Source organism: Penaeus monodon, chromosome 7, assembly GCF_015228065.2.
Source record: "Penaeus monodon isolate SGIC_2016 chromosome 7, NSTDA_Pmon_1, whole genome shotgun sequence".
Lineage (NCBI taxonomy): Eukaryota > Metazoa > Arthropoda > Malacostraca > Decapoda > Penaeidae > Penaeus > Penaeus monodon.
The window spans coordinates 33,683,013-33,695,254 of record NC_051392.1 but is presented as its reverse complement, the minus strand read 5'-3'; the positions used below and the strand labels follow the sequence as shown (position 1 = coordinate 33,695,254).

At 42.7% G+C, this 12,242-nt stretch overlaps 1 protein-coding gene across 1 annotated transcript; it reads left to right on the top strand.

The window, feature by feature from the left end:
* Nucleotides 1-581: 581 nt before the first annotated feature.
* Nucleotides 582-1,405, top strand: LOC119575602. Its single transcript, XM_037923248.1, has 2 exons — nt 582-599; nt 800-1,405. Exons 1-2 carry the CDS (start codon nt 582-584, stop codon nt 1,403-1,405), a joined length of 624 nt encoding a protein of 207 aa, XP_037779176.1.
* The last annotated feature ends 10,837 nt before the right edge of the window (nt 1,406-12,242 follow it).

Here is a 12,242-nt window from a genome sequence, read left to right as displayed (position 1 = left end):
GAATATTAAATACTGTAAAATATATGCGCGAATACCTCATAGATGAATATAAATATAAATAATCAATAATATCTACAAATAACAATAAATATCATATAAAAAATCAAAGCATAAATATTATGCTCTAAATGTATAAAATTGTTGCATAAACATTATACATAATTGAATTTATTGAAAATATTAGTCTCCCCAGGGAGACCTTCTATGTCACAATCCTCCCCAATACATTTTTCAGTGTATATGGGGGAGACAAGTACATACGTCTTTGGTCTGAGAATGTAGCACATCTTTCCATTGTGGTGGATACCATAATCACTTCACTTGGCACCAATACATTTTTCAGTGTATATGGGGGAGACAAGTACATACGTCTTTGGTCTGAGAATGTAGCACATCTTTCCATTGTGGTGGATACCATAATCACTTCACTTGGCACCAGCGCAGCCTCACTCGGCATAGTTTACCTTCGCACCGAGTCATCCATCACAATCACCTCATTCAGCACCGGCGCAGCCTCGCTCGGCATAATTACCTCCACACCAGCAGCGGAAGGCTGTCAGTGGGGTCAGCGCTGATTCACCATGACGTGGGAGAGCGGGGTGCAGCCGTTTGGCTAATCAGCGTACTCGGCTGCTGACCTCACATCTCCCAGATTGTATTGATACCGCATGCTCACCAAAAAATAAAACATACTACTCTGCACCTCTGAGTTTAACTCTCCACTCAAGGCCTATGTTCCTCATTAAGCCAACCTAGGCCTCTCCAACATTGCTGACCCCGGAGTGACACGAACACCCAGGATGTAACCACCAGATCATGCGCCCAGGCATACCTCAGCTCCTGGATTGCCCGTTTCGGTCTCCCGGAACACTTAACGTCTGATAGGGGAGCGAGTTTCACCTCAGAGTTGTGGAGGGCTTTAGTGCAGCTCCTTGGCATTACTCTCCACTTCACAACGGCATATCATCCAAAAGCTAATGTACTTATCGAGAGATGGCATCGATCCCTCAAGACAGCCCTCACCACCCATTGCACCACTGCCACATGGATTTTGCAGCTCCCCTGGGTGTTTCTTGGCCTCAGGACAACGCTTAAGGAGGATCTCGCCAATTCTGCAGCCGAGATGGTATACACTCAGCCCCACATTGTGCCAGAAGAATTTTTCCCCAGCGACGGCTCGGGTGATACTCAGCTAGAGGACCTCCGCAGGGTAGCCAGGCAATTCGCTCCCAGCAGACCCACCCATGGCTCTCATCGCCCGTCCTACACTCCACCAGGTCTGGACTCGGCTGATTTCGTTTTTCTCCGTGGTGATGCCCACCGTCAGCCTTACAAAGGTCCTTTCAGGGCCCTTCAGCACTCCCCCAGTGCATCCAAGCTACAGCTTGGTGGATGGATCGACTGAGTCACCATGGAGCATACATCAGTGCCTCGGACTATGAGGCCGTCACTTACACGAGATCCAGACGCCTTTCTCGCCCCCGCAGGATCCTCGACCTCTAGTTTCTGTAATGCTTTCTGTCGAGGCGAAGCCCGAAATATCCACCCAAGCGGCGGATGGCGGCTTAGGGCCGAAAGAAGGAGGGAGGGGGCCCGTTCACTTCCCCTGTGTGGAGACACTGTCCCATGCCCCAGGTACACATCCCTTATGAAAATGGGCCTGGTTGTGTTGTCCTTGACATATGAGTAAAAAAAGGTAAGCAAAATAAAAGCAAAGCACCTCAGGTAAAGTAAAAATATAAATACGATAAAAAAAAGGATAAAGCTCGTTCTGAGGGAACGATACATAAAAATTACTTAAGTTAGGGTATCTCTGGCTGGTGCTGGCCAATGTAAAACACGTAAATCTTGTGTTAAATGCCCACGTCCAGCAATATACTAATTGGCATGTAAAAATGGCTCAAACACAACCTTGTCCTTGTCCAGCGACGCCACAGTATAGGGTAATCCAGGGGGTACACACAAACACCGAGTCCAGAGACAACTCCCCCATGGGTTTATTTTCCTGAGGTTTATATACACCTCGCCACGTCATCGTGGCAACAGTTATTTTAACAAATATTTATACAAAATGAATATGAAAATTCTTAACAGTTTAACAAATAAATAGAAGTCAAATGATTAAAAATAACAAAAGAAAAAGATTAAAGCTTACAATAAAACAATAAAACTGAACGGTAAAAACAAACACAGTAAGAAAAATGAATAAAACAGTACATCTAATATGTAAAACAATAACTAAAATAAAAGTAAAATCTGTCAGTGATACATGGAATATCACTAGTGTCCTCTGAGCCTCAAATACTTCATATTGTAAATTATTGTAAATTATTGAGATGGTGACGTGGCACCGACTATAAAAACAGGAAAAACAAAATTAAAATATTTAGAGCTATAAAACAATTACGTAAGGTAGATAAAATGATAATAAATAAAATTGAGCATTTAAGCAATTTTAAAACATAAAAACCCCAAAATAACTTTTAAAACATTTTGTAACATAAAGGGGGGGGGGGGAATTCGGTGTTGAAATCCTAAAAAACCTTGAAATCATGGAAAAAAAAAATTAATGGGTAAAAGAATTAAAAACGTTTAGATCCCTCCCCTAAAAAATAAGACCTTACTAGTAAAAGGGGCGATAGAAACTCGCAAATAACTACATTCATTAAGGCTTATTCGCCACCTACGGGGTCGAAGTGTTCGAAGCTCAAGAGGAAACTCGGGAAACGACAAATTGTAAGTTTTATTTACACACATTTTGTTATTACACAATACATGGTTTGGCAGTATTAACAGTGTTGAGTAGGTTGTGTGGGCGGGAATCATCTCCAGCGTGTTTGAGCGCCGCCCGCTGGATTACCCAAGTTCGGTTCGGGGTTCGGGGTTAGGGATTCAGGATTCAGGATTCAGGTGTCAAGGGTGTCGAGGGGACAGGTAGGGTATTAGGATAGGGGATTGGGGGTAGGTGGGAGGACGAGAGCTTAAGGAAAAGGACGAAAAGGAGAGAAATTAAAGGGAGCCGAGAGATGGAAATGAAAGAAATGAGTAAGGTCAACAGCGGAATAGAAAAAGTAGAAAGCGAGGAGATTAGTATGGGAGAAGAGAAAAACAGAAGAACGTAAATCGCGAAGTAGAAGAGAAGAGAGAGAAATGAGCGAAAGGAGTGAATAAGAAATGAGAGAGAAAACGAGAGAAAAGTATAGAATAGCATAACGAGAAAACGAGACCAGCATAGTAGAAAGGGAAAGGGGAAATTAAAGGAAAGGGAACGAAAGAGATAAGCGAAGTAGTGAGAGCAAGAGTACTAGAGTATTTAGGAGAGACGAAGGATAGGAGAAGAGGGTAAAAGGGAGGTAGGGGAGACTAAGGGAAACAAGGGTGAGGAGGATAAGGGGAGAGGGGGTTGCAGTCCAGGATGGGGGCGGGGGGGAAGGTCGGAGACCTCACATTTCACTCTGCACTGAGTCACCTGTCACAATCACGCACTCAGCACTAACGCACCCTCGCTTGGCATAATTACCTCCACATTGACAGTGGGATACTGTCAGTGTGATCAGCGCTGATTGGCCATGACATGGGAGTACAGGGTGCAGCCGTTCAGCCAATCAGCATACTCGGCTGCTGACTTCACCTCTCCCAGATTGTATTGAACCGCATAATTGCCATAAAATAAAACAGATTACTCTGCACCTCTGAGTTTGACTTCCCATCCACTTAAGGCCAAGGTTCCGCAAGCCAACCTAGGCCTCTCCAACACCACCACATGTGCTATCGTTAATGGCTCTTTGCATCCCTAACAAAATGTTTCACTTTTAGCTACCATTGATCCATGAGTTGGTCTTGTGTGCCTGATTCTTAGTCTTGTTATACAACTACTTTTTGGTTGGGATGGATGCTGGTCACTCAACTACCAAGGTCATCTCTAATCTCTCGCAGTTTGTGTCTAGAGGTGCCTCCATTGTTCCCTACATTTATCGCAAAGACAACTCCTGATACTGGGTTTCAGGTCGGTGTGTGGGAGAGGAAAACGAGCATCACAGGGCTGAGCGGCAGCTGCCTTGGCCTTCCGATCAGCTCGCTCAATCCCACTACGAGAGTCACAATATATTATAACAGAATGGTATGTAAGAATCATCTTGCTCACTGCTACAAAGCCAACACCATTTTCAGATTTTGAACCATCTGTAAATATTGCATCTGATCCTTGGTACTTAGAAGTGTGTTGAAGAAATCTCTCTCTGACTTATGCTTCAGATCTCTCCCCTTTCCCATTTCCAACCAAATCTAACTCGACTTGATTAGTCCACAGGCCAGAACCTTAGTGAGACTTAAATTAAGATCTTCCGCAAGATTCCTCATTCTCCTACCATAGAATCGGCTATCCTCAAGGGGGTTGAAAACCAATTTGGATGTAGGAGATCCCAGAATCCTTTGTAGTCTCAGTAGCAAATCAGATTCATGTAGTCCCAGTGTAATGAAAGAGGTGGCTCTCCACTCTCAGTATACACCTTCGGTGAAGACCTGAGGGCCCTATAAAGGTTCTGAGAACTTCATTATGAACCAAATCCAACATCCAGAGAACATCCAGAGTTGCAGATGAATAAGCCTTAGATCCATGGTCAAGTTTACTACAAATAAGCGCTTGGTAAAGCCACAGAAGCATTGCGTGGTCTGCACCCCAAGATAGATATAAAAGAACCCCACAAAATACTTAGCGCTCTTGTAGCCTTCCCCTGTAACTGTTTGATGTGAGGTACCCATGTAAGCCTTGAGTCAAAAATAAGACCCAAGTACTTCAGCTCTTGGACAAATTGTAGTGGGTTTGCTCCTAAATAAAGGGAAGGATGCAACTTTCCTCGTTTGTGGAAATGCATAGCCATGGTCTTGCTTTGAGAAAATTTGAAACCTTGGTATGTTGCCCACTGCACAACCTGATTTATTGCAGTCTGCATGTGTTCTTGCACATCCTGTAACCTTCCTCCTGAGCAGTACAGTGTAAAGTCATCTACATACAGATTACATGAGACAGCACTTGGAACAACCTTTACGATGTCATTTATAGCACTGGCAAACAGGGTCACACTTAAGACACTCCCTTTTGGGACCCCCTTCCTTCTGATCTTCCAGGTTAGAGAAACTGTTTCCCACCTGAACTCTAAACTTTCCTGTTAGCAAGGAAGCTTTGTATGAAGGTAGGTAATGCTCCTCTTAACCAATGTCATACAGCTTCATGAGTATGCCATGCTTCCGAGTAGTATCATAAGCCTTTTCAAGGTCAAATAAGACTGACTAACATGTAATGTTGCTGTGTGAAGGAATTCTGTGTAGCAGTTTCTATCCTCACAAGTATATCTGTGGTCGATCTCAATTTTCTAAACGCATATTGATATGGGGTCAGCACATTTCCTTTTCTAGCAGCAATGTCTAGCAACAGTTTACCATTTTCTCCATAGCTTGCATATGCAGCTAGTGAGAGAAATTGGTCTGTAATTCCCTATTGAAGCATCTTTGCCAGGTTTAGGAACAGGAACAATTATAGGCTCTTTCCACGTGGATGGTACTGGCCTTCCCTATAGATCCTATTGAATAGATCCAACAGGAAATTTTGGGAGAGTTCCAGAGATCTCAGCCATGGATTTAGCTTTTTCAGAGTGCCCCTGAAGCAAAGGCTCAGGTACGTCCTTTGCCCGGACAAAGGAAACTGAGTCTGTTCAAAAGTCTCTTCTCAGAGTGGGGTCTTTGGAGCCATCAGGCAGGGCTCCAGAGGACTCAACAGTGACAGCCACAGTTGCCACCACATCCACAGGGGCCTCTGCTGCTAAACAGAATGCTCCTGAACCAAAGGCTCAGGACTGTCCTTTGCCCAAGTAAAGCTAAGGCCCCTATGAGTTGTGATGGCAGATAGAGCTGTCACCGTTGAGGCCTCTGAAGCCTTGACTGTTGACTCTAAAGACGTTATTTTGGGAGGAGTCTCCTGAACTGAAGCAAAGGACTTACCTGGCTGTGCAGACAGCACCCAGGCACATCACTTTGCCTCTGAAAAACTAACCTTCTCCTTGCTCCTTATTACCAATACTTCTTTTTCAAATTTGTAACTTTTAGATTGCTCTGAAGAAGATTCATGAGTTTCTTTGCAGTGTTAACAGCATATTGGACCTGGACAGTTGTCATCTCCTTGATGACCTGTTGTACCACACTTTACACACACTCTTGGCTGTCCATTTTCCTTAAAACAGCAAGAGTTGGCTCCATGCCCATAACCCTGGCAGTAGAAGCACTGCATAGGGCTGGCCATGTATGGCTTTACCTTGAGGTGGTACCATGCCAACTGAACTGATTCTGGAAGGACTAACATTTCAAAAGTTAGATGGAGAGCTACTGTCGACTGTTCCAAACCATCAACTTTCTCTTAAAACGTTTTACTGCCACTACATGAAATCCTTTAGTTCCTCTAATAGTTGCTCCTCAGAATACCTCATCAGGTCTCAGGAAAAGACAATTTTCCTACACTGATTGAGTGTTTTGAAACTTGAGCCCCAGGAATGCCCCAGGAATGTTGAAACCTCAACTATCAGGCTACATCTCACTGTTGGGTGATCATGGTGACACACCTCAACTATCTTCCTATGTACTTCAAAAATATCAAGATCCATGATTGATACACCATCACTGGGTACTTACTATATGAGATACTTTCATATTTACCAGGTAAAAATTTCCTTAATGGATTGAGGAGGACATTCTCTTTCTTACCTGGTTTAGAAGCTCGGGAAACCATTACGATTCCCATTCTTGCCCTTGGAAGCTGGAAAGGTTTGCATAGGTCATCAGGGAGAGAGCTAGTTCTTTGTAAATTTGTAATACTCATACAAATCAGAATTCTTTATTTCCTCACCCCCACCCACCCACCATGGAGTCCAGTGAGGGGAAGCTATATTTGGGGCTCAAAATCTCGCAACAGCCACAAGGGTAGTGAGGAAATATATGCAGCCACTTTTACAATACTGATAGCAGTCGTGGGACCTATGCGCTACCGACTGAACAATGCCTGCTTGACCAGAATTTGATCAAGCCACCTGTCTAACCAGAAGAGAGGATGAAAGAGGTGTGTTGCTAGCTGCAGGGCGCAGCATGCAGCATCGCTCAACCTCCAGGACTCCTGTCTCCTATTAATATGGGATTCCACACACGACAAACACATGAGGGAGAGTTTTTCCTGGTCCAATACAAAGCTTCCTTGCTGACAGGAAGTTTAGAGTTCGGGTAGGAAACAGTTTCTCTAACCTGGAAGATCAGCTGGAAGGGGTCCCACAAGGGAGTGTCTTAAGTGTGACCCTGTTTGTCATTGCTATAAATGACATTGTAAAGTTTGTTCCAAGTTCTGTCTCATGTAATCTGTATGTGGATGACTTTACACTGTACTGCTCAGGAGGAAGCTTACAGGATGTGCAAGGATGCATGCAGACTGCAATAAATCAGATTGTACAGTGGGCAACATATCATGGGTTCAAATTTTCTCCAAGCAAGACCATGGCTATACATTTCCACAAACGAGGAAAGTTCCGTCCTTCCCTCTATTTAGGAGCAAACCCACTGCAATTTGTCCAAGAGGTGAAGTACTTGGTTCTAATTTTTGACTCAAAGACATACATGGGTGCCTCAAATCAAACAGTTAAAAGTGAAGGCTACAAAAGCACTTAGTATTTTGCGGGTTCTTTCACATTTATCTTGGGGTGCAGACCGCACAACGCTTCTACAGCTTTACCGAGCGCAACTCCCACTGTTCTCCGGATGTTGGACTCTCAGAATCTGTACTGGGGCTTTCAGGTCTTCACCTGTGGAGTCCCTGTATGCTGAGAGTGGAGAACCACCTCTTTCATTACACCGGGACTACATGAACCTGATTTACTACACGAGACTACAAAGGATTCCGGGATCTCCTACATCCAGATTGGTTTTCAACCCCCTTGAGGATAGCCAATCCTATGGTAGGAGAATGAGGAATCTTGTAGAAGAACTTAATTTAAGTCTCACTAAGGTTCTGGCTGTTGGAATTCCCCAATTACCCCCTTGGACTAATCAAGTCGAGCTGGATTTGGTCGGAATTGGGAAAGGGGAGAGATCTGAAGCAGAAGTCAGAGAGATTTCTTCAGCACATTTCTAAGTACCAAGGATCGGAACGCAATATTTAAAACAGATGGTTCGAATCTGAAAATGTTGTGGGCTTTGCAGCAGTGAGCAGAAGGAAGACTGCATCTGGCAGTTTTCTCTAGCAGCCTCGATCTTCACTGCAGAGTTACATGCATCCCTTGCAGCAGTTAAGATGACTAGAGATCTTATGAACCATTCTGTTGTGATATATTGTGACTCTCGTAGTGCCTTGCAAACAATCAAGAGCTTAAACTCATCACATCCAATAGTGAGGGAGGTTCAAGATTGGCTTGCACTGATGTCAACACGTAAAAAGATAACTCTGTGTTGGGTGCCAGCGCATCTTGGTGTCAGTGGGAATGAGCGAGCTGATCAGAAGGCCAAGGCAGCTGCCGCTCAGCCTTGTGATGCTCGTTTTCCTCTCCCACACACTGACCTGAAACCCAGCATCAGGAGTTGTCTTCGCGATAAATGGAAGGAACAATGGAGGCATATCTCCAGAAATAAACTACGAGAGATTAGAGATGACCTTGGCAGTTGGGTGACTAGCATCCATCCCAACCGAAAAGTAGAAGTTGCATTAACAAGACTAAGAATCGGGCACACAAGACTGACTCATGGGCCGATGATGGCTAAAAGTCAAGCACTTTGTGAGGGATGCCAAGAGCCATTAACGATCGCACATGTAGTGGAAAGATGTGCAACATTCTCAGACCAAAGATGTATGTACTTGTCTCCCCCATATACACTGAAGAATGTATTGGGGGAGGATTGTGACATAGAGGGTCTTATTAGTTTCCTTAGGGAGACTAATATTTTCAATATTATTTAATTATGCATATTGTTTTTGCATTAATTTATACACTTAGAGTATAAATTTATGCTTTGATTTTTGATTGTTTATTGTTATTATAAGATATCTATTGATAGATTTTAAAGTTTAAACATTTTAATATTTGTATTTAACAAGGTATTCGCCGCTAATGACCTTAGCTGTTGACGCGGCAGATAATTTTAAATAATCAATCATTCCCTGGTCCAAGATGGATTGAGCCAAGGGTGGGTGTACCATTCCTTCTCATAAGCCTTGGTACACCAGGATGACATTTTGTCTCATCCCTCACTGGTGACCCCTCCAGTATGGGTAGCCCTCTGGTCTGGCTCATCAGATCCTTGGGACCTCAAGCCCCCCCCTCCCCACCACCATGGCAAGGTGGCTCCCATTGGGGGGTGACCCCCTAAGAGACATATCATGGTATTTCGCTCCCTCGCTTAGCTCACTCTCTGGAGGGGGAGTAACTCTAGTAACATAACAACAACCTGAAGTTTAGTGTAGCATTTGGGCTCATTGGACAGCTGGCTCCCCTCATTTCCTGTGTGCTTACACAGTGCACATGTACTTAACCCTTTCGCTGCGGGTGTCACAGCGTCTGTGACGGAGCTTTCCGTACACCTCGTGCTGCTGTTACAGCCCATGTGACACAACATATTCTGGCCATTAATCAGTCATATTTCCTATATTCAGAACTTACTGTCTATTTGCACATCTTTATTATTTTATTTTCATCAGAATTCAAGTGTAAAACATTCAATATATATTTGTATTATTCAGATATTTTATTCTTTATAAATCACGTAACGGGTTTGGAAATTAGCTGCAATGTTGTCTAGCGGTGTTTGGCAACCCTTCGCACGGACGACTCAAGGGAGCGTCCGTTGAATTATGTAAAAAAAAAAAAAGTTTCCTTTTTCATTATTGTGTTCTGCAGGTTTTATATATTTTTTCATTTGCCTTCATTGTTTTAAAATTAATTTTACTACTTCATAACCTGGTATGATTTATTCTGAGTAAATTACTCGAAACCTTCGAGCGATGGTGAAATATACGAAACTTTTGGCGGGAAAATCTCTCCGGATGGTCAACGTGTAATCAGCCGCTAATTACCGCTGCAATTATGTCGAAGAGGCAGAGGAACGCGACATATGACAGCGACCGTGAATCTCTGAGAGATTCTGAAGATTCTGACGAATTTGATGCAGATAACCCTGATGAAATAAATATAGGTAAGCGATAATTGTTCTCGTGTGATGGAAGGAACACTAGCGTAGATGTGGAATTTGATCGTGATAAATTTATCATATTAGATTTGTATATCCAATATGAAGTAATTAGAGATTACATTTCGCATGACCTTAAATGTAATACAATCTATTATATAGGAATTATTCAATACATTCTAACCTATTATAGGCCAATACTTGAACACATGCTATTGTGAAAATATTCACTTTCGTCCAGACATTCCGATCCCCCGATGCACACAGCCCGATGCTAATTCCCAAGTACCGATGTGCTGCAGTGCCGATGTTCCCCGGAAATATAAAATCAACCCCAACATCCCTCGATTTCTTTGGAAACGAATTGAAGATTACTTGATTTTTTGATTCATTTCGATTTTTGGACGTTTTAGATACAGTTGAATATGAGGTAGTTTATAGTTTGAGTGAATAATCAGTGGGCCATTTGCTCTTTCTCTCTCTCTCTCTCTCTATCTATCTATCTATCTATCTATCTATCTATCTATCTCTCACTCACTCACTCACTCACTCACGTACTCTCTCTCTCTCTCACTCTTACGCTCTCTCTCTCTCTCTCTCTTACACTCTTACGAGAAAGAGAAAGAGAGGAGAGAGAGAGAGAGAGAGAGAGAGAGAGAGAGAGAGAGAGAGAGAGAGAGAGAGAGAGAGAGAGAGAGAGAGAGAGAGAGAGAGAGAGAGAGAAAGAGAGAGAGAGAGAAAGAGAGAGAGAGAGAGATAGATAGAGAGAGAGAGAGAGAGAGAAAGAGAGGGAAAGAAGGGGAGGGCGAAGAATAATTATACAGATGACCTAAACTTACTGTTCATAATACACACGGACTTGTGTGCACAAATCCAAACTTCTGGAAAAAGTCAGCGATGTCCTATCGCAGACATTCATATACAAATTATATAAAATTACGCCGAAGGTTTTTACATATGAACGATATTCACCTGCATCAAAAATATTAAAATTCTCATACATACGCATCATGTGGTATCCATACAAATCCAGTTCTTATTTCCTTATCTAGTGCACACAGGGACCAGTGAGTATTTGCCCCTGGTTAACATACGAAACGGGGAATATAGGTGCCAGGAAACTTTGGTACCTTAAAAGATACCGGATGCATTGGTACCTAATAAGTTCTGGGGATCATCGGCACGGGGAAAAAAGGGATCACATCGTATTTGGGAACATAGGTACCGGGAAGTATCGCGGAAGTAACCCATACCAAGCAGGCACATAACTTCCACTTAAATGTACACGATTACTTATTGAAAATCTCTGAGAAACACAACCTTTCTCATACACATACAAATAAATATATACATGCAAATACTCTCTGATAGCACAATCTCTATCTCGCATAAATGTTCTAACGCACAAATACACGTACTTTCGCACACAACTTCTTTTGACACACATGCATATGCAAATATTTTAATGCTTATATCTACTTTCTACCTAACATTCTCTTGTTCTCACGCATCAACACACATTTCGTGTTGCCTTTCAAATACACACACTTGAAAATGCATTTCCTGCCAGATCTTTCATAAGTAACTGTGATCTTATTTACAAAAAGTAACGAAGGTTTACCGAGTTCCGTCCTGATCCAGGGATCAGCAATACTTGCTCCGTCACAGGACTCCGAGGAGTTCGATTTTTTTCTCGAGTTTTTTTGATAATGCTCTCATCGACGAAATTGTGCAACAGTCAAATGCATATCATGAATATCTGATGAACAAGGAAGTCTACTCACCAAATTCTCGAATGCATCAGTGGAAACCAACAGATATAAATGAAATGCGAATATTCCTCTGCTTGTGCATGGCCATGGCTCATGTAAAAAAACACAGGATAAATGACTATTGGTCTACTGACTCTCATATCAACACCAATGTTTGGGACAATAATGAGTAGGGACAGATTTTTACTCATTTTGCGTCACCTTCATTTCAGTGACAATCAAAATGATGCACATCACAGATTATCAAAGATAGGAAGAGTA